The sequence below is a fragment of the Sinohyriopsis cumingii genome, chromosome 9 (genome assembly GCF_028554795.1).
Source record: "Sinohyriopsis cumingii isolate HCF-2022 chromosome 9, ASM2855479v2, whole genome shotgun sequence".
NCBI classification, from domain to species: domain Eukaryota; kingdom Metazoa; phylum Mollusca; class Bivalvia; order Unionida; family Unionidae; genus Sinohyriopsis; species Sinohyriopsis cumingii.
Window position 1 is genome coordinate 18,958,351 of NC_142969.1, and position 27,832 is coordinate 18,986,182.

Sequence of the window (27,832 nt, forward strand, 5' to 3'; positions counted from 1 at the left end):
CATTGCAGTTTGACAGTATCTAAGTGCGTTTTTCAACCTTATTTGATTGAATACGAGCTTAGTTTAATTTTTTTTGACATTTCAGATTAGAGAAAATGAAATGTATTTTTTAAAAATTATGCAGAAGAGGTCCTTTAATCTGTGCTAAATAAAACCATAAATTATTATTTTCAAATAAACTAAACTTCTTGAGATGATTCAGTTAAAAACCCACTCTCTTTTTAAGACTTAATTACAGAAAGATTGATTAAAATTAATACAGTAAAATCCCCCGTCTATTAGCCCCACTATGGAATTATAAACTACTAGTCTGATTTTATCACAGCCTAGAAGAATTTGTATTTAACCCTTTATCTCATGCAAGCGCCTTTGAACGCCTCTACTCCATTCGCATGGAAGTGCCTTTTGATGCCTGCTGTAAACATCTGCCACTTTTAGCGGGTTTTCAAAGCGTGACCATCAGGGAAAACCCCTTATTAGATATCTCATTCATTACTGTGAATGTTCCTTACGTCAGATCATGTGGTCACTATTTATGCTCTGGTCAAAATATGCTATTTAAAGTAACTGGGTCATATTCTTCACTCTCCAAAATGGAGGTTGCAGATTTCGTTCACTACTTTTCATGATTAGAATCACAACTATGAAAGTTCAATAACTTAGGTAAAGGCTTTGGTATTGTTGTAGGTAGCAATTAGTTTTATAAATTATCAAATTCAGATGACTTAGTGATGTAGATGCAGACAAAGAACTTGTAAATTTCGAGTATGAGAAATGGCAGCAATGGTAGGTCATGCGGCTTCACTGACTTACGGTGAACAAGTTCTCTCAAGATTTTAACCCTTTCATCACTAGGTAACTTTGGGAGCATGGAGTCCTCAACACTAAGTAACTTTGGAGTTGTAAAGCAAAATGACTTGTGGATTTTGAAATAACATAACTTTGCCAATTTTAAAGATATCTAGCTGGATTAGGTGTCAAAATCAAGGTTAAAAATCAAATTTTATGACTAATTGACTAAAATATGCATATCTATTACAACTATTAAAATAAGGTGCAAACAGGTAACAAAACAGGTAAACTACAAGTAATTATCTATTTACTTCTTAGAAAACTTATAAAGTTCCCAAAACTTGTTCAATTGACCCTAGAAGTACTCATGAATAATTCCAGTAGCAACACAGTCTTTATTTCAGGTATATGACAGGTAGAAATTAAAATTCCATAAAATCCCTTGATTTCATCCAAGGTGAGATCTGTCCACACACCTGTATCGCCTCTGGCATGTTTGATCGTCGCATTCATATTCGTCAGATGGACAATGTTTCCAAAAACTTCATCTGAATAGAATATTTGAAAATATTCCAAACTTTCCTGGAGCCATCTAACACTCTGGTGGGTTCAACTCTCTCAGAAAACTGAAACAAATCTTTTTGATTTTTGACCAAACAAAACCACTTGGAGCGTACACTTCCGCCGGTTCAAAACCTTCAAAGTCCTCTTCATCATCATCACTGTCACCCACAAGCGCATTCCATTGCCTCTCCAGCCGCCTTGTCTCATTTTCATCCAACTTTACTAGGTCGAAATTTTCTGATAATTCTAAATCTTCACTCTCATCTGATCTTTCTTCGAACTCCGCCATTTTGGATACAAATTTCACCATTTGTAAGAGTCGTTAAAACTGCCACATTGCAGACATTGTAGTGATATGACTGAATTGTTTTTTAAAGCTATGTTAAAAATCAAAATCACACATCATATACACTCATCAGGCTCTCAGCAGTTTAAACAGCCAGAAAGTGTTGTGGTAGAAAGAATTGCCAGATGGTATATTTTGTTGCCAGTAAGTTTAAATCACAATTTGTGACTTTGGTGAAACCCAGTGCCATCTCTGGGTTGAATGTGAAGGTAGTGGCAGATGCTTTTCTTCTGGGCATGCTTTAAGCAGCTTTCTCTTTTTGTTCATGATCTCATTTCTTCTAACAACTGTATGTGTAGAAGAGCTGGACAGGAGTGCTGATGCTCTCTCATATAGACACATCAAGCTCTCAGCGGTTTTGGGATCTATCCGATTGGTTTTCCACAGAGAGTTGCCTTCACTTCCAGTAGATTATAAACTTAAGGAATATGATGACTGAATGGATGTGGATCTGTTTCCTCCCATCTGCTTGCATGGTCTAGTCACTCTAATCCCTGATGGGCTATTTTACTGTTGTAACTGATCAGAGGGAATTGTTCTAATTGAATCATTTGTTCTGAGTTTGCACTGTGTGTTGGAGGTGTTGTCTTAGCTGTGGTGCTAATTTGGATACAGAGTAGTGGTATTTGATGTGTTGGTGTATACCTAGTGCAGTGTTGTTGGTGGTGGTTATGTTGGTTAGGAGGAAGATCATGGTTATCTAGTGTTGAGGGACCAAAGCTTTGGGACCAACAGGTCTTGAAGGAACAAAGGGGCTTTAGGGACCCTTAGGTAGACTGGGAGGTGCCTTTTCTGATAGACCCACATGTTACATGTCCCAATTTACTAAATTATCAGTCACTATTGGAGTGAAAATCATCTGTTACTATTTGAGCCAAAATCAACATTATGGTTTTTTGGGGGTGAAATTCAACATTATCATTTTTTGATGAAAATTGTCGTTATCACTAGTTGAGTAAAAATCATCATTATCACTGTTTGATGAAAAATAATCATTATCACTTCTTATGTTAAGATGTATAGGCTCAAATAAACAGTAACAAAAGGAGTCAAAACAACAAGCTTTTAAAAATTTAAAAAATAATTTATTTCCCTGGAAAAACACTATAAAAATGAAGAAAAAAAAAGAACTTACGGTTTTAAGAATCAAATCCTAAAATAATCCAAGAATAATCCACAAGTAAAATAATAATGATAATGAAATGTTCTAATGAATTCAAGTTCCGAGTCCTGAAGAAGAATCCAAGATGGAAGGAGATGACATATGCTGTATCCTATAGAGTGCTGTTGTTTACAGTTTCTTGTAGAAACACGAGAAATAACACTCCAGTGTTGGAAATCCAAATGAAAATTTTAAGAAATGTCTTTGTTCAAGAATTCAATATGAGCACTCAGATATTTCCAGAAAAACGAATTAATCTTTTAGAATCCAAATAATCTGAAGAAAAATTAACATGCAACTCAAAACCTGGCTAGAACAGAAGAACATGACTTGACATCAAGTGTTTTAAGCCCGGACTGAGATCTCTCTCTCTCTCTCTCTAAGAATCACTATTAAAACTAACTAATGCTCAATTTCGGAAATGCCTGAATTGTAAAATAGAGGGTCACATGATCGTGTTTACATATAAAAAATCACATAGCCCCAGTATCACCTTGATACAAGCCAATCATTCTACTCCAAGAATAAAAAAATTAAAAAGTTTACTTCTCTCACTGATTTTTAAATCAAGGTCAAGAACTAGGTCAGCTTTAGGTGTTTACAACTGAAGAGTCAATGTCAGACTATTTTCAGAAAAAATATCGAGTTCCTAGTAAACAAAGCTACATTATTTTGACATGTAAGGAAATTAAAAATAAAAAGATTTTAAAACTTGCAAACAATTAAACAAAATCAAATATAAATTAAATCAAATATACATAACACACTAGTTGATAAAAAGTCATCATTATCACAAGTTGATGAAAAATCATCATTGTCACTATTTGAGTGAATATCATCAATGATTAGTTGATTGAAATCATCAATCATATATGAGTGAAAACTTATATCATTATTTGAGTGATCAGTCATTTATTTTTGTGTTTAATTTCTGTTTAATTGCTAGTCGTTGATCATCTGTGGTGATAGGTCCATCAATCATATTGTTTAATTTCTGTTCATTCTTTCATTTTAAGTTACATGTAATATTTCTTTTTTGTTAGGAACAACAACATTTTTCCATACAGCGGTGTTAAACTCTGTGCGCATCATTGTATTTAATTTATTGTTGGAATTTATGCACAAGACTATCTTCTGTTACTATTAATAAACATCTTCATGTAATTACCCTTAGCGTCTTCACTATGATCAGACCCCAACCCAGATCATCCTGTTACAGTTGGCAATCTCAGTCTGACCCTCTTGTTTTTAGATTTAAAGCAAAATAAGTCCCAGACCAAATCAGATGAACATAAGACAGATGATGTTGGAACTATTGAGCCCATCAGTAGAAGTGTGGAGACAGACACTAGAGATTCGGCGAATGTGGTGCCACAGATTAATGAAGCAAGTGTGGTTGAAGGTAGGTAGGCAGGTTGTTGTCTAAGTTATTTATGCTCCAACTGTGAGATCAGCATGGCTATATTGGTTTCATGCTGTTCATCAGTGCATACATTTTAGCACAATGTCGTCAAGATGCGAGTCATCAAATTGTGTGTACTTTTTCGTAGTCAAAAGTAGATAAGCAAACACTACTTGAAGTGGACCATTTAAATTTGGTATTCATATGCATATAACTTAGGGCTCAGGCCATTCAATCCATGTTATTAGAAATACATTTTGTTTTACACACTTTAGCTATACTTTTGGGTCATGGACCAGAAGAGCTTATGGGATGGTCTGGCATCCATCATCTGTCATCCGTCCATCCATTAGCACAAGTTTGTTATTCTCTTAAACTGCATTGAGGAATGTCATGAATCTGGAAAAACACATTCATCCCTTGGTCGAACAGGTCCTAAATAGAAATGGTGCCTCGTGGAGAAAGATGTCAGAATTTTAGGAAAAGTTAACCAGGTACCCATCGATCAGCAGTTAGTTGACATTCTTGTTGACAAATTGGTCAAATTCATGTGGATTAGTATGAGAATACAGACACAAAACTAGATGACAAATTATTTATACACAACATTCACTGTAACTAGTCTACAACATATAATTAACTTTAACTGAAAGGTCATAAGGTCAAGTCCACAAATTCTGAATACTGTATTACATCACTGTTGAATTCCACTTTAAAAATTTGTCAGGCGCTATTGATTTGTTCTCATGTTCTGCAGTTGAACAAAATCCCTCTCTAACAGGTTCGGGGCCCGAGTGGCCGAGTGGTCTAAAGCGCTCTCTGTTACGGATCACTGCCATCTCACCTCTGCATGGGTTTGAGTCTCAGATTCGACTGATGTGGGTATGTGAGAAAGCTTGCCAGTAGCTTCTTGTGGTTCGGTGGTTCTTTCCGGGGTTTTCCCGGGTTCTTCCTTCACCATTAATACTGGCTGCCATGTATAGCCTATTGTGTGCTGAAAAATGGCGTTAACACATTAACCCCTAGCAACAACTTAACGGGGCAAGAGGTAGTAGCGTCATGGTCATGCATGATACACTAAAGTGGGTGGTATTATAGAAAGGTAGACAGATGTAGCTCTACAATGATACCAAATAATCTGGAGTATCTAGTTGCACTACAAAATACAGATTAAAAAACCTCATTTTTTGGACCCGTCTTTTTTCTACCCATAATTCGCTTGTGGTCGGAATCTGACTTTGTGTCCGGATTTTAGACTTTTTGGTCTCAGATGTAAGGCAAACTGGTATGAACTGCAAACAGACAGATGAGCCTTTGTAAAAAGTAGGATAAGATGGGCATTTGGAATAAAGAGTGGTCTCCATACAAAAATAATTGCTCCGTTTAGCACAAAAAAATATAAAAATAATAATCCAACTTTTACCCATTTGCTCATGCGCGAGTCAAATAGCCAATGAAAAATGATTTTTCTAACACAACTAGGCAGTATGTTTTTGAAAGATGACCGGGGGTTTGGTGTTTTCGAGTCTATTCAGAAATAGCTTTCAAAATGTGTTTCCTACTTGATTTTCAGGCTTAAATGACAAAAAGCTCCAGGGCTTAATATGTTAAACCGTACAACAACAACTCTAACAGGTTCTTGTCATATAACATCCATGAGTCACATCATTAAATAAAGCCTTTTTGCTTAATATTTCGGGCCGTGTTTTTTCTTCTACAGCTTAGACTGGTCTGCTACTTGAGCGTGTATCAAACTAATGAATCTGTGAAAAATGTTTTTAAATTCAAGAAACCCATCTCTTTTCTTGGAAATGTGTCATGTACAGTTAGTATGAATAGAAAATAAAGAAAATTTTCAACATACATAGCCAAATGGTCTCACACGTTGAAATATAAGATTAGTCGATGGAAGTCTATGAAGGATAAATGTCACACGACACAATCTTTGATCTGTTCTCATTATTCTGTATCTCGCTTGCTCTTGATGTTGCCAGATATAATCTTTTGATTTGGACTGGGAAAACAGGTTTTGTTGTTGAGGGAGACCCACATCCAAGAACAAGAAATGTGTTTTATGGAAAAATCCTCTGATCAGATGGGATTAGTTTCATCATGGAGACAGAGAAAGAAGAAACAGTAGAAAGTGTAACATATACAATGGAGCTGACTAGTCCAACCTCTTAAAAATGACTTGAAATAAGTTGTTACTATAGAAAGAGGGGCTTCTCATGACAGTTAACTACAAACTCTTGATTATTTATGATCTAGTTTATATCATGATTTCCAATCGATGCTTGCCTTGATGGAGGAATGGACATGCATTCAATATAACGACAAAAGCTATTACTGGGACTTAACATGGACAGAAAAAATGTAACTATATACTTGTTCTTTTGACCTTTGACTGCAGTGCGTACTATCTACATAAACAGAAAATGTTTATAGAATTATTAACATTGTTCAGTTCAGAAAACAGTAATTGCTAAACTCCAAGTCAGTTATTTTACTCAACATTTGTTCGTAGTCCAAGTTTTCTCTGACCCTTCCCACCTCCTTTTTTGATATTTGGATATTTATGTTGGGGTATAGGACTTCCATCCCATTTCTAATATTTGGACATTATTAAACATAAATAATCAAATTAGCAAAAGTGGGGTTCGAAGGGTCAGAGGAAACTTGGATTAATTTTCTTTCATTGTGCATTTCATATTCTGCAGATGCATTCTGCAGAGCATCATACTTCATCCAGTGAATGGGTTGATTTTGAATTTGTAAAATACACTTAAATTTCTCTTCTTGAAAGGAGGAAAATGATGGCCTGTTTTAATGTTTGTATGTAAGACAGTGTCACTGTTCAGTATCATAATTTCAGTGTCTTTTAAAATTATCATCCGGAAGGAAAACACATTAGTAGACTTTAAATGCCTAGTAATCTGAGGTTTTCTGTTGTGACTAATTCTATGACATCACCTACATTTTCTCGTAAAAACCACAAACTGTAATAGCTTGATTTTAGTAATAATAATAATAACCTGCTATGTGCATAGGTTGTTATTTGCAGTTTTCATTTTCCCGTTTACAATGTGTATGTACCTCACAGCCATTCCCAATAGTTATTACAACTGAATGGAAAATTTATGTATTATGATAACTTAGAAGACAATTGGAATATCATTTTATCAGTTTAGATGGAAAATGCTTCAGCTAGAGTTTGTTTTTTTAAAGTTAAAATCAACGTATAATTGAGAATTCATCTAGTCTTGTCAGTAAAGTTAATGTGTGTGGTTATTAGTTATATTATTAAGTTCAGAGATATGTAAATTTGTTTTGTGCTTCTCATCTCATGAACAGCTGTTTCATAGAATGTATTTTTTAAAAAGGTGTTGTTTATGTCATCTCGTTTGTGTGTCCCTCCATTAGTAATGCAGTGTATATCTTACATCTTTAAAGATGCAGACCTGACACTTTCTGAAATGATTTGTTGTAGTCTTTAGATACAAATAGAAGTTTTAAAATTTTAATTATAACTCTTGGGACTTCACCTCTTTCTGGGGATGATTACTTCTTCCAAAAATGTTTAAAATTTAAAGTCTTGTAATTAGAAATTTAAAAGTTGTTTTGTGTCATCTTCATGGCTATTGCTATGACATATGCATTGGACTTTTGGGTTAAAAACTCTGTGGTCTTGTCCCAGGGATGGTCCTTGTGGGTAAAATTCCCTGGGTCACAACTTGAACACTGATGAGATTCCCACCCAATAATCATATACAGATTTGAAGGACATGAGATCGAATCAGACATGCTGGTATACCCAGAAGAACTAGTTTTGAAGCAGTTGAGATCCCAACCTTTTGACCATACATTGTTTGAAGGACATGAAAAGAAATTATACACATCCTAGAACAGGGGTCTCAAACATGCGGCCTGCCAAGCCATATCCTGCAGCATGCACAGTGATTGGCGTCACAGGGTGTCATGAGAGATAACAAAAGTGGTGTGGCCCTTGAGCCATCAAAAATGCCCTCATGTGGTTCTCAGGGTGGTTTGAGCTCGAGACTTCTGCTGTAGAAGGTGACTTGTTAAATGGGCACAAGGGAATGCACTTGAACAGCCAACACATACCCTGGGTCATGCCCTGGAGTAGGAGACTTGCTCTTGGCTCTTAACCTGGAAACTGTCAAGATTCTCACCATAAAACCATATATACACTGACTGGATATGAGAGGAGCAATACAACATTTACAATATTAAAAAATTTGTCCCTGGATAAGGCTATATCCCAAGCCATATAAATTGGAAGCATTGTGCTATTATCATATGCCATGTCATTGACCTAATTCCATGTATTTTCCTCTGTTTCATTTGGGTTACACTGAAATTGATGGTGATTCAAGCAAGTATCCAGTCTGTAAAGTGTACAGGAGACACTGTCCATAAGCTTGTAGAAAATGTCGATTCGTAGTACATGGATACTTGTGTAATTTTGTACAAAATCTTCCTAAATTTTTCTGCTTGATAGTTTTACTGAAACTAACCTATTGGCTGGATAATGTTTTATAAATATATACATTGGAGCTTGAGAGTATGTTCTTGAAGGTTATGAGAGTGCTTTGTTAAATGTTATGGTCACAGAGTAAGGTTAATTTAGTGTGCTGTTTGTAACTGAATTTGATAGAAATAGTGGTATGAAAAGTGGTAAAGTTTTACATGTATGTAAGACAAGGGTGTAAAATTTGACACTTTCCTTGTTCTCATTTGATGGTCGGAGGTGGACATTATCATATTTGTTTGGAGCTGTAACTTGAAAACTTTTAAATAAAGTAATAGACATAAAGCTTTATATAGCTGTACACCATGATTTGATAGTGTAACTTGACATTTTCATGGATTTATCAGTGATGCCAGGTCTAAGTTGTCAGGTCAATATCATATGTTGTGGGTTCAATCTGTCACTCTGAAGCATGTGTTTAAGATCATGGAATGAAATGTTTTCCCCTATCGCTTGAGGGTGTATCATGTACCTGTCATGTGAATCAAACACATATGTATCTCGAGACTTTATATCGATATTCTGCTGCTAGTAACCTACCAACTATGCACTGAACAGCTCTGCGACCCAGGCAGGAATGCAGTGACTTCATGAAGTTTAATTGAAAATATTAATGAAAATATAAACAATATGTTGCTAAACATACAAAAAATTTATACTGTTATATCAGTTAGCAAGTGTTAATTTACTTTGTCCATCTACGTATGTGGCTCCATCTGTCTAAATTGTTCATGCTAGAACTCCTATACAGCTTCCCTTATTAACATTAACTCGTACTTTGTGCAAATTTGGGATGCGTATGTGTGCGTACCATATAAAAATATTAATAGAGGGCCTCATCCTTTTATTCTACAAGAGAGAGAGAGATGTGATAATGTAAACTTTCAGCCAGTAACACTTTGTGATGACCCCCATTATTTGCATTACACAGCAAATTACTTCCTTCATCCTGTAGAAACTGCTTTACTTCAAGGAGAGTACATTGCTATGCATCAAAACTATTTCCTGGATTTGTCGAGAGCAGTATATGTGTATGTGATTTGGACTTTTAACATAGCTTTAACAATTTTGTAGTCATATTGCTACAGTGTCTGCAGTGTGGTAGTTTATATTAATGTCTAGCACTGGGGCATCATGCCGCAGACATGTAGCATAATGTCCCATCCAGTCACATTATCCAGACACAAGGCCGACCACTCCTTACACTAACCTCTTAATGCTGAGTGCCAAGCGAGGTAGCTGCTAGTACTTTTTTTTATAAGTCTTTGTGTGACTCAGCCAGGGTTTGAACCCACAGCCTCCTGCATCCGAGGAGGACATTCTAACTACTTTGGGCACCAGAGCGGTCTTGAGAGCAGAACATAGTCTTTTATTATCACGATGTCCCATCTAGTCACATTATCCTGACACTAGGCCGACCAGTCCTAACACTAACCTCCTAATGCTGAGTGCCAAGCGAGGTAGCTGTTAGTACCTTTGTTTGTTTATAAGTCTTTGGTGCGACGCGGCCAAGGCTTGAACCCATGAACTCTGGCATCCAAGATGGGAACTAAAAAAAACACCACTTTGGGCACCTGAGCGGTCTCAAGGGCAGAACACAATCTTTTATTATCACTTAAATTAATTTGAAATCATCAACATCCACTCTCATGCCAATTATGCTTTAGAGTACTATTTTGATTTGTTACAGGATTATTTCATATTCAAGCTCTATTTTTGGGTGAGGAAAGCCCTATTTACATTGCAGTTTGACAGTATCTAAGTGCGTTTTTCAACCTTATTTGATTGAATACGAGCTTAGTTTAATTTTTTTTGACATTTCAGATTAGAGAAAATGAAATGTATTTTTTAAAAATTATGCAGAAGAGGTCCTTTAATCTGTGCTAAATAAAACCATAAATTAATATTTTCAAATAAACTAAACTTCTTGAGATGATTCAGTTAAAAACCCACTCTCTTTTTAAGACTTAATTACAGAAAGATTGATTAAAATTAATACAGTAAAATCCCCCGTCTATTAGCCCCACTATGGAATTATAAACTACTAGTCTGATTTTATCACAGCCTAGAAGAATTTGTATTTAACCCTTTATCTCATGCAAGCGCCTTTGAACGCCTCTACTCCATTCGCATGGAAGTGCCTTTTGATGCCTGCTGTAAACATCTGCCACTTTTAGCGGGTTTTCAAAGCGCGACCATCAGGGAAAACCCCTTATTAGATATCTCATTCATTACTGTGAATGTTCCTTACATCAGATCACGTGGTCACTATTTATGCTCTGGTCGAAATATGCTATTTAAAGTAACTGGGTCATATTCTCCACTCTCCAAAATGGAGGTTGCGGATTTCGTTCACTACTTTTCATGATTAGAATCACAACTATGAAAGTTCAATAACTTAGGTAAAGGCTTTGGTATTGTTGTAGGTAGCAATTAGTTTTTATAAATTATCAAATTCAGATGACTTAGTGATATAGATGCAGACAAAGAACTTGTAAATTTCGAGTATGAGAAATGGCAGCTACAGTAGGTCACGCGGCTTCACTGACTTACGGTGAACAAGTTCTCTCAAGATTTTAACCCTTTCATCGCTTAACTTTGGGAGCATGGATTCCTCAACACTAAGTAACTTTGGAGTTGTAAAGCAAAATGACTTGTGGATTTTGAAATAACATAACTTTGCCAATTTTAAAGATATCTGGCTGGATTAGGTGTCAAAATCAAGGTTAAAAATCAAATTTTATGACTAATTGACTAAAATATGCATATCTATTACAACTATTAAAATACAGGTGCAAACAGGTAACAAAACAGGTAAACTACAAGTAATTATCTATTTACTTCTTAGAAAACTTATAAAGTTCCCAAAACTTGTTCAATTGACCCTAGAAGTACTCATGAATAATTCCAGTAGCAACACAGTCTTTATTTCAGGTATATGACAGGTAGAAATTAAAATTCCATAAAATGCCTTGATTTCATCCAAGGTGAGATCGGTCCACACACCTGTATCGCCTCTGGCATGTTTGATCGTCGCATTCATATTCGTCAGACGGACAATGTTTCCAAAAACTTCATCTGAATAGAATATTTGAAAATATTCCAAACTTTCCTGGAGCCATCTAACACTCTGGTGGGTTCAACTCTCTCAGAAAACTGAAGCAAATCTTTTTGATTTTCGACCAAACAAAACCACTTGGAGCGTACACTTCTGCCGGTTCAAAACCTTCAAAGTCCTCTTCATCGTCATCACTGTCACCCACAAGCGCATTCCATTGCCTCTCCAGCTGCCTTGTCTCATTTTCATCCAACTTTATTAGGTCGAAATTTTCTGATAATTCTAAATCTGACACTTCACTCTCATCTGATCTTTCTTCGAACTCCGCCATTTTGGATACAAATTTCACCATTTGTAAGAGTCGTTAAAACTGCCACATTGCAGACATTGTAGTGACATGACTGAATTTTTTTTTTAAAGCTATGTTAAAAATCAAAATCACACATCATATACACTCATCAGGCTCTCAGCAGTTTAAACAGCCAGAAAGTGTTGTGGTAGAAAGAATTGCCAGATGGTATATTTTGTTGCCAATAAGTTTAAATCACAATTTGTGACTTTGGTGAAACCCAGTGCCGTCTCTGGGTTGAATGTGAAGGTAGTGGCAGATGCTTTTCTTCTGGGCATGCTTTAACCAGCTTTCTCTTTTTGTTCATGATCTCATTTCTTCTAACAACTGTATGCGTAGAAGAGCTGGACAGGAGTGCTGATGCTCTCTCATATAGACACATCAAGTTCTCAGTGGTTTTGGATCTATCCGATTGGTTTTCCACAGAGAGTTGCCTTCACTTCCAGTAGATTATAAACTTAAGGAAGATGATAACTGAATGGATGTGGCTCTGTTTCCTCCCATCAGCTTGCATGGTCTAGTCACTCTAATCCCTGACGGGCTATTTTACTGTTGTAACTGATCAGAGGGAATTGTTCTGGTTGAATCATTTGTTCTGAGTTTGCACTGTGTGTTGGAGGTGTTGTCTCAGCTGTGGTGCTAATTTGGATACAGAGTAGTGGTATTTGATGTGTTGGTGTATACCTAGTGCAGTGTTGTTGGTGGTGGTTATGTTGGTTAGGAGGAAGATCATGGTTATCTAGTGTTGAGGGACCAAAGCTTTGGGACCAACAGGTCTTGAAGGAACAAAGGGGCTTTAGGGACCCTTAGGTAGACTGGGAGGTGCCTTTTCTGATAGACCCACAAGTTATATGTTGCAATTTACTAAATTATCAGTCACTATTGGAGTGAAAAACATCTGTTACTATTTGAGCCAAAATCAACATTATGGGTTTTTTGGGGTGAAAATCAACATTATCATTTTTTGATGAAAATTGTTGTTATCACAAGTTGAGTAAAAATCATCATTATCACTATTTGATGAAAAATATCATTATCACTAGTTGATGAAAAATAATCATTATCACTTCTTATGTTAACATGTATAGGCTCAAATAAACAGTAACAAAAAAAAAAGGAGTCAAAACAACAAGCTTTTAAAAATTTAAGAAATAATTTATTTTCCTGGAAAAACACTATAAAAATGAAGAAGAAAAAAAGAACTTATGGTTTTAAGAATCAAATCCTAAAATAATCCAAGAATAATACACAAATAAAATAATAATGATAATGAAATGTTCTAATGAATTCAAGTTCCGAGTCCTGATGAAGAATCCAGATGGAAGGAGATGACATATGCTGTATCCTATAGAGTGCTGTTGTTTACAATTTCTTGCAGAAACATGAGAAATAACACTCCGGTGTTGGAAATCCAAATAAAATTTTAAGAAATGTCTTTGTTCAAGAATTCTGTTTGAGCACTCAGATATTTCCAGAGAAACGAATTAATCTTTTAGAATCCAGATAATCTGAATAAAAATTAACATATAACTCAAAAACTGGCTACAGCAGAAGAACATGACTTGACATCAAGTGTTTTAAGCCCGGACTGAGATCTCTCTCTCTCTCTCTCTCTCTCTCTCTCTCTCTAAGCATCACTATTAAAACTAATTAATGCCCAATTTTGGAAATGCCTGAATTGCAAAATAGAGGATCACATGATCATGTTTACATATTAAAAAAATCATGTAGCCACAGTATGACCTTGATAAAAACCAATCATTCTACTCCGAGAATAAAAAAAATAAAGTTTACTTCTCTCACTGATTTTTAAATCAAGGTCAAGAACTAGGTCAGCTTTACATGTTTACAACTGAAGAGTCAATGTCAGACTATTTTCAGAAAAAATATCGAGTTCCTAGTAAACAAAGCTACTTTATTTTGACATGTAAGGAAATTAGAAATAAAAAGATTTTAAAACTTATAAACAATTAAATAAAATCAGATATAAATTAAATATACATAACACACTAGTGATGAAAAATCATCGGTATCTCAAGTTGAGTAAAAATCATTATCACTAGATGAGTAAAAATTGTCATTATCACTATTTGAGTGAATATCATCAATGATTAGTTGATTGAAATCATCAATCATATATGAGTGAAAACTTATATCATTGTTTGAGTGATCAGTCATTTATTTTTGTGTTTAATTTCTGTTTAATTGCTAGTCGTTGATCATCTGTGGTGATAGGTCCATCAATCATATTGTTTAATTTCTATTCATTCATTCGTTTTAGGTTACATGTAATATTTCTTTCCTGTTAGGAACAATATTATTTTTCCATACAGCGGTGTTAAACTCTGTGCACATCATTGTATTTAATTTATTGTTGGAATTTATGCACAAGACTATCTTCTGTTACTATTAATAAACATCTTTGTGTAATTACCCTTAGTGTCTTCACTATATACAGACCCCAACCTGGATCATCCTGTTACAGTTAGCAATCTCAGTCTGACCCTCTTGTTTTTAGATTTAAAGCAAAATAAGCCCCAGACCAAAACAGATGATGTTGGAACTATTGAGCCCATCAGTAGAAGTGTGGAGACAGACATTGGAGATTCAGCAAATGCGGTGCCACAAGTTAATGAAACAAGTTTGGTTGAAGGTAGATAAGCAGTTTGTTGTCAAAGTTATTTATGCTCCAACTGTGAGATCAGCATGGCTGTATTAGTTTCATGCTGTTCATCAGTGCATACATTTTAGCACAATGTCATCAAGATGCGAGTCAATATCACTGTCCAGTATCATAAGATAGATAATAATTTCAGTGTCTTTTAAAATTGTCATCTGGAAGGAAAACATATTAGTAGACTTAAAATACCTAGTAATCTGACGTTTTCTACTGTCACTAATACTATTATGACATCACCTACAGTTTCTCGTAAAAACCACAAACTGTAATAGCTTTATTTTAATAATAGTTATCATAACCTGCTATGTGCATAGTTTGTTATTTGCAGTTTTCATTTTCCCGTATACGATGTGTATGTACCTCACAGCCATTCCTTCTAGAGTCATTACAGCTGAATGGAAAATTTATATATTATGATAGCTTAGAAGACAATTGGAATATCATATTATCAGCTTAGATGGAAAATGCTTCAGCTAGAATTTGTTTTTTATAGTTAAAATCAAAGTATAATTGAGAATTAAACTAGTCTTGTCAGTAAAGTTAATGTGTGTGGTTATTAGTTACATTATTAAGTTCAGAGATATGTAAATTTGTTTTGTGCTTCTCATCTCATGAACAGCTGTTTCATAGAATGTGTTTTTTAAAAAGGTGTTGATTATGTCTTCTTGTTTTTCTGTCCCTCCATTAGTAACACAGGGTATATCTTACATCTTTAAAGATGCAGACCTGACTCCTTGTGAAACGATTTGATGTAGTCTTTAGATACACATAGAAGTTTTAAAATTTTAATTATGACTCTTGGGACTTGACCTTTCTCTAGGGATGATTACTTCTTTCAAAAAACTTTAAAATTTAAAGTCTTGTAGGTAGAAATCTAAAAGTTGTTTTGTGTCATCTTCATGACTAGTTCTATGACATATGCATTGGATTTTTGGGTTAAAAAGTCTTTGGTCTTGTCCCAGGGTTGGTCCTTGTGGGTAAATTTTCCCTGGGTCACAACTTGAACACTGATGAGATTCCCACCCAGTAATCATGTACAGATTTGAAGGACATGAGATCGAATCAGACATGCTGGTATACCCAGAAGAACTAGTTTTGAAGCAGTTGAGATCCCAACCTTTTGACCATACATTGTTTGAAGGATATAAGAAGAAATTATACACATCCTGGTACAAGCCTTGTAGAACAGGGGTCTCAAACATGTGGCCTGCCAAGCCATATCCTGTGGCATGCACAATGATTGGCGTCACAGGGTGTCATGAGAGATAACAAAAGTGGTGTGGCCCTTGAGCCATCAAAAATGCCCTCATGTGGCCCTCAGTGTGGTTTGAGCTCGAGACCCCTGCTGTAGAAGGTGACTTGCTATATGGGCACAATGGAATGCACTTGAACAGCCAACACATACCCTGGGTCGTGCCTTGGAATAGTGGACTCGCTCTTGGCTCTTAACCTGGAAACTGTCAAGATTTTCACCATAAAACCATATATATATACTGACTGGATATGAGAGGAGTAATACAACATTTACAGTATTAGAAAATTTGTCCCTGGATCAGGCTATACCATGAGCCATATAGATTGGAAGCATGGTGCTATTATCATATGCCATGTCATTGACCTAATTCCATGTATTTTCCTCTGTTTCATTTGGATTACACTGAAATTGATGGTTATTCAAATAAATGTCCAATGTTAAAACTGTATGTGTGACACTGTCCCCATGCTTCTTGAAGAAAATGAGGAATCAGAGTGCATGAATACTTGTGTAATTTTGTACAAAATCTTCCTAAATTATTCTGCTTCAAAGGTTTACTGAAACTAACCTATTGGCTGATCACGTTTTATAAATATATACATTGGAACAAGAGAGTGTTCTTGAAGGTTAAGAGTGTGTCTTGTTAACTGTTATGGTCACAGGCTAAGGTTAATTTTGTCACCTGTTTGTAACTGAATTTGATAGAAATAGTGGTATTAACATTGGTAACATTTTACATGTATGTAAGACAAGGGTATAAAATTTGACACTTTCCTTGTTCTCATTTGATGGTCGGAGGTGGACATTATCATATTTGTTTGGTGTGTAACTTGCAAACTTTTATATAAAGTAATAGACATAAAGCTTTATATAGCTGTACACCATGATTTGATAGTGTAACTTGACATTTTCATGGATTTGTCTGTGATGCCAGGTCTAAGTTGTCAGGTCAATATCATATTTTGTGGGTTCAATCTGTCACTCTGAAGCATGTGTTCAAGATCATGGAATGAAATGTTTTCCCCTATCGCTTGAGTGTGTATCATGTACCTGTCATGTGAATCAATAGCACAGGGGTTTCCAAACTTTATGAGGTGTCAGGGCCATATTCTGCTGCTAGTAACCTACCAACTATGCACTCATCAGCTCTGCGAACTAGGCACGAATGCAGTGACTTCATGAAGTTTAATTGAAAATATTAATGAAAATATAAACAATATATTGCTAAACATACTAAATGTGAAACTACATATCTATATAAAAACTATATACTGTTACATCAGTTAGCAAGTGTTAATTTTTATTTAATTTTTTTTTTATATGAGACAGTGTTGGTTGGGGGGTGCGCAGACAAATTGAAGCCTCTGGTTGTAGTTTTGAGATCCCAGTCCTATCAGCAAGATCAAAGACGTGTGAAGTTTACTCACTTTTTATATTTGGATTGTAGCAGTATAGTCATTGAAGGTTTAATTAAACTCATGGTATGTTTCAGTCTAACTTTTGAATGAATTGTTTATATTCATGTTATTTTCATCAAGGTTTGGACCAAAGATCAACGTTATCTATTTTGTGTCATGCCTGTAGCTGACAAATTATCAAGGATAGTGAGATAAACAGAAGCATTGTATTCATACATCATCTCAATGTTACTTTCTTGTGATGTCGTGGCTGTAACTTAAAGCCATTAAGAGTAGTGTTTTTCAACATTACAGTTTTACATATTTGTGCTATTTTTATAATCTTAGCCATGTTATGGTGACATGCCAATATCATATATTTCTTGCCAACTCTGGAACTAAAAACCATATTTAGAGAGATGAAACAAAATATGCTTACATCTTTGATAATCGGTCAGTGTATCACCTCTTTTTCATGGTTCTATCTTAAATGGTATCGCATTCAGGGTTTGTGTCCAAGCTGTAGCCCTGAAGCCATTTAGCATATTAAGAATGTATGTATATGTTATATATTGAGAATGTGTTGCATTCCAATTTCTGTCATTTCTCAAGGTCAAGGTCAAGCTCAGAACACTATTTTTGTAAAATTATGATGTGACTATTGATTCATTTATTCTTTACAACCGTCTTAAATTAGGCATGTTACGTTAACACCTCGTCATTCCATCTTTATGTTAAACTTTCCTTGGCTATCCAGTAACATTTGTGACAGCTGGATAGATTTCATGAAACTGCCCATGTGTATATCATAACTTGATGGTGTGTCATGCCATATACAGGGCCTCTGCCGCTAGGTCAAGTTCGCAGGAAGGCAGGTGAAATTGTAATTATGTGATTTTTTGCATTTTCTGGATGATAACATTTAAACTACTGAAGATATTTTAATAAAATAAGAACCAGTTATATATAATAAATAGTGATATCATAGTCATGACTACAGTCTCAAGCTTTAGGTCACAGCTAGGGAAAACATGCATCAGCAACCATTACTCTTGTACAGGTATAATATTTAAAACAAAGAAGGTATTTTCCTGCACTTTTAGCCAGCTGTATATCTAGACTTCATAGTGTCTTATATATTCATAGTCATATCCTCTGCCCTAAAAGTTAAAGTTAAAAACAATTTGGTCTGGTTCCTTATCTAGGCTGTCGCATTTTTACAACTTAATGTATTTTAATGAAATTTAATTCCACACTTCATGATGCAGCTTGCAGGCTGGTAGCTCTAAGATCTAGGTCATTGGTAGGTAAAATGGCATGACATGAGCTAAGCAGTACTCTTGTTGCTTAACGCCTTGAGGTTATGTCACATCTCATTCTTTTGGTTCCATCTTCAGGATCAAAGATGTCAACTTTGAGAAGTTTTTTATATCAGTCAATATGACACAAATGTGAAATAGTGGGTGCTTTGAGTATGTGCAACCTATCTGCCCTTGTCACGGCATCTCTGTTATTTTTCCTTGCATGGAACTATAGCAATATAGGGAATATCATGCAGATATGCTGCTTTTTGTGAAGACTTTTTCTTAAATTAACTTTGCATTAATTTCAATGACAGATGTTGGTACCACAGAACTCTTCACATGTACATATTTGTGTTATAGACTTAGAATATGAGTGTTCCAGCTGTTGGAAATTCATAGAGAGTGGGGCATGACACACAGTATCATTCATCATTCATTTGTCATATGTCTTGCATGGCCCTCTGAAGGGACAAATTTTTTTCTCTCAAAACAATCACATAAAAACTACATTTTTACATTATAAATATATTTGGTTAAACATGAAAAGAGTATTTTTAGGCAAGTTCTATATTTGACATCTTCCATGGCAATGATTAAAACTTCATAGCAGCCATTAAAACTCCATGGTAACCAGGCGGAAAATACGTTTTCATATTCCCCCCTCAGATATACTGGTAACAATTTTTGGTCAAAGTATTGGAGGAAATATTTATTAGATCATAATCTACAAATGAATGTATCTTGGTCCCCATAATTTTGACACCATCTTGAAAATGTCCTTTATTTAATGTTGTCAATCTTTCAAGAAATGTTCAATGTGACACGTTTTATAATGTCATTTTTGTACCAAACAAGCACATTTTACATCAACCAGATATAAACTTATTTGAAAGTTAAATGGACAGTCCTTGAGCTTAACGCAACCAGGAGAAATATCCCTGAACTAGATTTAACCAGCAGATTACTAGTTTTATACTGTTATTTTAATCTAAGCCTTGTGAGCTTTACTTGTAAAAGGCACTAGGCCGACCACTCCTAACACTAACCTCTTAATGCTGAATGCCAAGCGAGGTAGCTGCTAGTACCTTTTTTTATAAGTCTTTGGTGTGACTCAGCCAGGAATTTGAACCCACAACCTCCTGCATCCAAGGTGGACACTGTTACCACTTTGGGCACCAGAGCGGTCTTGAGAACAGTACATAATCTTTTATTATCATGATGTCCCACCTAGTCACATGAACCCATGATCTCCTACATCTAAGGTGGACACTCAAACCACTTTGGGCACCTGAGCAGTCTCGAGAGCAGAACATAGTCACGTAGATTAATCTGAAATCATCAACATCCACTCTCATGCCAATTATGCTTTAGAGTACTATTTTGATTTGTTACATGATTATTTCATTTTCAAGCTCTATTTTTAGGTGAAGAAAGCCCTATGTACATTGCAGTTTGACAGAGTCTAACTGCAATTTTCAACCTTGTTAGATTGAGTACGAGCCTAGTTAAACAAAAATTTGACATTTCAAATTAGAGAAAATGAAATCAAAGAATTTTTTAAAAATTATGCAGAAGAAATTCTTTAAACTGTGCTAAATAAAACCATAAATTAATATTTTCAAACAGACTAAACTCCTTGAGATGATTCAGTTAAAAACCCACTCTCTTTTAAAGACTTAATTACAAAAAGGTTGATTAAAATTTGGACAATAACCCCCCTCCCATTTATTAGCCCAACTATGGAATTATAAACTACTAGTCTGATTTTATCACAGCCTAAAAGAATTTGTATTTAACACAGATTTTGACTGTTCATTCTATAAGACATTTCAGAATGCATGGATATCATCATGGTGATATTATTTAGAAGTAGAAATTTTACCATTTTCAAACAGGATTCTTGAATAATATTATATTAGTAGCAAACTTTTAATACATTTCAGCTATCAGAAGTAAAGTCCCTGATGACTTGTTAAATTTTTTGGGACAGTTAAGACCAGAATTGAGGAATGAAAATGAACCTCGCCTTCTTGCCTTTTGCAAGTTATTGAAGTTGAAGTTCCATGGCTCAACTCCAGCAGATGGGAATTGCTTTTTCCATGCAGTAGCAGACCAGCTGTCACTGATGGGCCATCCCAATAAGAGTGCAACTGATCTACGTCAAAAACTTGTAAATTTTCTACATACCCATCAAACATTACAGGTAATTGCAAGGGAAGTTATCTGCTTGAATTTAAATTTTGAAGAACATCTTAATTCTGACAGGGATGTGTTCAGGAAATATGGTTTTGCCATTAAATTATATAGTTATTCTTCATTAATAAAATGTATTTCATTAAAAGTTTTATTTATGATAGAATTCTTGGCTGTTGGCATACATTCTGTGTACTTTTTCTGTCATTTTTATTGATTGCTTTATACATCTGTCACAAGGCAGAGCATATAATCTTCTGGCATGTGTGTTACAGTCAGTAAACAAAATTCATCAGTTACTCCTATCACATCAACTTAATCAAACTTTGTGGTGTTCATTGTTTTGTGGATTTAGCTGCATGTTTCAGCCCTTGATTGGCATTTGTCTGTCAGCCAGTATATCTGGTGGAAGAAGAACCTTGGGAAAACCTTGGGAAGAACCTATTACCCATGGGAAACTACTGACAAGTTTTCTCTCATACCCATATTGGCTGAGCCTGAACCCATACAGAATCAGGTGAGATGTCAGTAATTAGTAAAGGTGAGCACTTAGCCACTAGGTGGCCCTCAAACTTTGTGACTTTTTTGAACTTTGGGGTAAAATGAATTGAAACATTTTGATTTTGCGCATTGAAGGTCAGAGTGACATTAATCAAGGAGTTTACAAATGACAACTCTATTTCACAGCTGCACTTACCATACTTCTTGGATTCTGGAGCAAACAAACAAGTACCTTATTTACCATACTGGGACATGATAAAATAATAAAAAAATTTCCAGTCTCAGAACTTATGGTGAAACTTTTTTTCACCAGGTCATATGTCCCAAGACTTAAGAAATGAAATAAATTTGTACTGCATGTTGCAATAAAATAGATAAACAAAACGCTTATTGGGTAATAAAAAGAAAGAAACTAACATTGTATTGTTGTCATTTATTCCTTTTTTCAACATGAGCATTAAAGAATAAAATATATCCATGAAATCCGTATATGTATCATAGGCTTCAATACTGTAGCATGTATCGCTTATGTCCGATAACACAAGATACATTGTTCATTGACATGAACATTGAGAAACAGATCATGTTTGGTTGTGCTCAGAGGTTTGAATATGTCATCCAACTGAAAAGTGGATCCAACAAAATTGCGAATGAGAGGGAAATAATCAATCAGTATCTTGAAGACAACTGTCATTCATGCATGACACATTGTTAGGTACAAAATAACCAAGATTGAACTATATCCAGGTCTACTGTATGACAGTATCTTGCAAATAAAAATCATTATTTGAAAACACATTAACTTGAGTGCAAGTGACAATTTTTTTGCAGCATGGGGTACAAAAGTATCAATAAAGCAAGCTACTGCTGTGTATATTGTTTACCTGCAGACATCAATGCTTCTTTTTATTAATTACTATTACATATGCCATGCACATAGAGGTGTGGGAGGTGAATAAACACAGCTAGCACCGAGCAGTAAACTCCTTCTTTGAACTTACCGACAGGACATCAAAGACAAAGGTTATTTTTATTACAAAGCAAGCCCCCTCGGAAGCCGACTTTGGATACTTTGAAGCGGGTTTTTCTTTTATTTTAAAGGGTATCATTACAAGGGTTATTTTATTGCAAAGCAGGCTGACCTAGAAAGCTGACTTTGGATTCTTTTAAGTGTGCCAATTTTGTTTAATTTTGTTTTTTGACTGTGGAAGCTAACTTTGGTTCCTTTTCACCTGTATTCATGGGAATTTTGAAAATGTATCATTGGAACAATTTTTAAGTGACACAATATAGTGCTTCGTGCATGGACATCGATGACCCAGCATCGCCCAGAGTATTTGGAGAAAATAAAATTGTGTGATGATTTTGTGAAGGCCAGAAGACAAGCAGATGATTTTGTCAACAATATGGTCATTGACATGGATGAAATTCTAGTGTACTTTGGTCACATTCCTGGATGGACTGATGATAAGATGGGGGTGAAAAGTGAGAATTAGCACTAGTGGTGCAAATTTGAAAAAATCTAACTTTAGTCCTTGCAGTTTCCACTTCAGATGATGTGTTTCCTGTAAAAGAAATTCATGCTATGAGAAAGCTATAAAAAAATGTTCATGCACCGAAAGAATGGATCGTACATGTGCAGGAGAATGGTTGTGTTGATGAGATGATGTTGCAGTGGATTAAAGAGTTTTATCTCAAGTATACAGTTTATATTTTTTACAATAAAATTTCAGTTGGAGTGCATTTTCATACATGTAATTTTTGAATGATTTAAAAGGTGTCCCACAACTTACGACTGGAAAAAACGATGTGTCCCAGAACAGACAGTGCAAAAAAAAAATACTTTTAAAATTATGGTGTCCCAACAAATACGGTGTCCCAACATATAATGTAAATACAGTAGCCTATTAATGGAGTCTGCAAATCATAAGGTCAGTGTCACTGTGACACAGTAGAAACTGTTTGTGATAAATAACTTTAATTGCAAGCACCAGCAGTAAATGTTTTGGATAATCTGCAGATTGCTGTTATGTCCAGAAGTATTCTTACAGGTGTTGGGGTTAATTGCTCAGAGGTTATGATAAAAGTTACTTAAAGAAAATAAAATGTCTTCTTCACTGTAATTTGTTTTATAGCACCATTTTTTAAATTGTAATGAATTGTTTGCTCTTGGGACAAGAAAGGAGTCTATTGCATTTAAATAAAAATTTAAAGTCAGGAACACTGTGCTATATGAGTAATTGCTGGCAAGAGCCCAGCCTGTCCTGCTTGCAGGAACACTGTGATATATCAGTCAATGCTGGCAAAAGCCCAGCATGCCCTGCTTGCAGGAACACTGCGATATATCAGTGCTGGCAAGAGCCCAGCATGCCCTGCTTGTAGGAACACTGTGATATATCAATCACTGCTGGAAAGAGCCCAGCATGCCCTGCTTGTAGGAACACTGCAATATATCAGTCAATGCTGGCATGAGCCCAGCATGCCCTGCTTGCAGGAACACTGCGATATATCAGTCAGTGCTGGCAAGAGCCCAGCATGCCCTGCTTATAGGAACACTGTGATATATCAATCACTGCTGGCAAGAGCCCAGCATGCCCTGCTTTCAGGAACACTGTGATATATCAGTCAATGCTGGCAAGAGCCCAGCATGCCCTGCTTGTAGCTACATGCATTACTATTTAGCATAAAATAGGTCATTGTTTAACACTGAAGTAAAAATGGGGGATTAATTTGGTGTTTGGTTGCTCATTAATCTAGCTACTGTATCAAAATTAACTGTCAGAAAGAAAACCTAAATTTGCATATGAATTTTTGTCTGTAATTCCTTGCCTTGGTGAATTGAGCAAAAATACCCAGACATCAGTTTGTCATATTTAAAAAAAAAATTCTGTTAATTTAAAAATGTGTTTTACTTTGTACTTATTTGTGTTCAGAAACAGATTGTCTATTTAGACATAAAGTATATTATGTTTTTTATGAGCCTAATTTTTGAAAATTTAAATTCAGGTAAGAAATTCATTGATGAAAACAATGAATCACATTTAAAAGTGTTGTTGTTGTTGTTGTTGTTGTAGGGTTTAACGCCATTTTTCAGCACAAGATAGGCTATACATGGCGGCCAGTATTAAAGGTGGAGGAAGAACCCGGGAAATCCCGGGAAAGAACCACCGACCCTCGAGAAGCTACTGGCAAGCTTTCTCACATGCCCATATTGGCTGAATCCGAGACTCGAACCTACACAGACAGAGGTGAGATGGCAGTGATCCGTAACGGAGAGCGCTTTAGACCACTCGGCCACTCGGGGCCCCCCATTTAAAAGTGAAGATTGGACTTAATGTGAGTTTGAAATAATGTAGATAAATAATGTATCTACGTATTTTTCAGGGGCCAGATGGTGAAATAGACCTAAAGGAAAGGGTTGCGAAAGACTGGCCCACATATTGCAGTGACATGGGGAAGGATAAACAATGGGTGGACGAGTCTGCAGTTGTTGCCATGGCTCATATGTTAGAAAAAAACATAATGATTGTGACAAGCTCACCAAACGTGACTAGAGAGAACTGTTCGTTTACGATATATGGAGCACCCAACTCTAAAGACGAGCCTCTCCGTTTGGGACATGTCTACGAAAGCCATTATGTAAGCCTAGTATCAGATGGTGAGTATATTGCTGTAGAGGCTTTGGAATTATACACAATTTTTATATGCTATAAACTTACAAGCGGTGAAGGCTGATAGACCTTTTGACAGCTTAATGCTGAGTTTTCTTCTGAACCAACCAATATGTTTCTTTTGCTTCCAGCCCCCTTTCACACAGAAATACACAAAATATTGAGCCCCAAAAATACAGACAGTCATTGGATACAGTCCATTGCTCATCCAGGGTCTTTTGTATTATAAGAAAAATTGACTTAACAATGACTGCAACGTTAAAATGCTCTTGACAAGGTTAAAATACTCTTGACAAGGTTAAAATACTCTTGACAAGGTGTATTCCTAAATAAAGATAAAGAGCATGAATGAGTGTTGGAGAGAATGATGTGAAAAATCTTGACTTATGACTTGCTTCAGCCATCTTCAGAGAGAGCGTTCTACCTTATCCAAACCGTTTTTGCAGAAAGGGCATTCACTCTGAGGTTTGTATGCTGCCCTATTGGTAGAGAGCTCAGTTAGCTTGTTCAGATAGAGAAGAGTGTCACGAGACAGTTTGCTGTTGTGATTCGTAAAAGGTCCAACTGCCCAGTTAGAGATTTGTCCGACAAAATCTATAGCTACAAAGATGCCGCATATAAATGACATCAGATATCTACAAGAGTTCAGTCAGATAAACATAATCGATGACCAAATTCTGAAGACATTGTGAAAGAGTTTGTGTAAAGTTTCTCTAGAGAAGCAAACTTGTGTGGCACCATGTGAAAAGCCAGATTAATCGGTGGATGAGTCCATAGGTTGGAGAAGGAGATGCCAGCTCTGCACTCAGCAGCAGTAGAAGATTCTATCGGTACATTGACAGGTTATCATATGAGACACTTGCTCTGTCCAGTGTCGACGGCTGACACCTGTTCAATAGACATCAAGATCTTGCTGAATAAAGGACCTGGACACTGTCATTTTGAAAGAGTAGCATAATCCTCACACAAAGGATGCTGAAAACTTTGTTGAGGTCATATGTTACGTGTTTAGGCTCGACTAAACAGTAACAAAAGAAAGAGGGAAAACACCATGCTTTGACAAATTTAACTAATAATTTATTTCCCTGGAAAAAACACTGTAAAAATATAAAAAAATAAGAACTTACGGTTTTAAGAATCAAATCCAAAAATAATCCAAGAATAATCCACGAATAAAATTTTAGAAGTCCTAATAATGAAATGTTCTAATGAATTCAAGTTCAAGTCTTGACGAAGATTCCAAGATGGAAGGCAATGACGTATGCTGTATCTTTTACAGTGCTGTTGTGTACAATTCCTTGTAGAAACACAAGAAATAACACTCCGGTGTTGGAAATCCAAATAAAAATTTTAAGAAGTGTCTTTTCAAGAATTCTGTATGAGCACTAAAATATTTCCAGAGAAACAAATTAATCTTTTAGAATCCAAATAATCTGAAGAAAAATTAACATGTAATTCTCAAAACTGGTCATGAACACACACACTTTCCAATGTAAAGGAAAAGCCCAAACTGATGAAATATCTCTATAAACAAAGATTATCCAGTAACTAATGAAACCCAGAACAGATTCCTGGATGAGGGTCAACTTTCTAGAATCCTCCAGAAGCATTCACACCTAAAAGCACATAGTCCCAGTATTACCTTGACAAAAACCAATCATTTTCCTCTAACAATAAGATTTTTAAAAAAGTTGTTTACTTCTCTCAATGATTTTCTGAATTTAAGGTTGGGAACTAGGTCAACATGTGAACAGTGTTTGGTGTTTACGATCAAACTCTAAAGTCAAACTAATTTCTGGAAAATATCAAAATCATAGTAAACAAAACTATATCATTTTGACATGAAATGAAATTAAAAATAAAAAGATTTTAAAACTTACAAACAATCAAATATGAATTAAATCAAATGTACATAACAGAGGAACTTTGGGGAATCTGTTCCCATTGACGAAAAGACATCAGTGAGCTCTTCTCGGCAATGAACACCAATGACTAGCTTGAGAATGGTGGAAAGACATGAGCCCAGTGTGAATGGGTTTCATCTTACGGACAGCCAATTAAAACAACCATTCAGACAGCAGAAAAAGCTACCATTTTAGGTGTGGAAAGGACCAGTCATCCCTGATCAACAGCTTTATTTGACCTGAGTCACAATTTTTCTCCATTTTAAAGCTGAATTCTGCTTTTCTCCTGAAGAGAAAATCTGATTATCCCCCTGCGGATCCGGGGTTGTAGAATTGGCCCGACGTGCCTCGCTACGTGTCGTAAAAGGCGACTAAGTAGAGGCAACCTGTTTGCCGTGGGTTGCGTCCCGTGTCGGGGGAGGAAAGGATCCTGGTAGTTGAGCAGAGGCTTTCCCTGCAATACACTACTTTGGCCTCTACTTCTCTTGGGTGGTCGGGATGGGCCCAGTTCCGACAAATCGGCTGGTCACGCCGAGCCCTTGGAGGTCTTTATTAACTTTCTCACCTTTTTATCTTTCTCCTTGTATCTCTCTTGATACCACCGTTGCCCCTATATTCTATTCCCCTATCTTTCCCTTTTCCAAGTCTTAGAAGACTTCCTAGAAGGCGGTGGCTTAACGGGTCAATCGGGGGGTAATTTTACCG

The 27,832-nt window shown here is 35.8% G+C and overlaps 1 protein-coding gene across 7 annotated transcripts in view; it reads left to right on the forward strand.

The window, feature by feature from the left end:
• The window catches only part of LOC149791338 (uncharacterized), a 234,754-nt gene that overhangs the window by 97,444 nt on the left and 109,478 nt on the right, over positions 1-27,832 (forward strand). For 6 of the 7 annotated variants that reach the window (XM_089969879.1, XM_089969883.1, XM_089969877.1 and 3 more), the window contains 4 exons: positions 4,117-4,266; positions 14,741-14,875; positions 20,802-21,061; positions 24,937-25,210. In XM_089969879.1, the coding sequence (XP_089826005.1) occupies positions 4,117-4,266; positions 14,741-14,875; positions 20,802-21,061; positions 24,937-25,210 (819 nt within the window). The remainder of the gene's footprint in view (positions 1-4,116; positions 4,267-14,740; positions 14,876-20,801; positions 21,062-24,936; positions 25,211-27,832) is intronic. The other variant, XM_089969884.1, reaches the window with a different exon arrangement.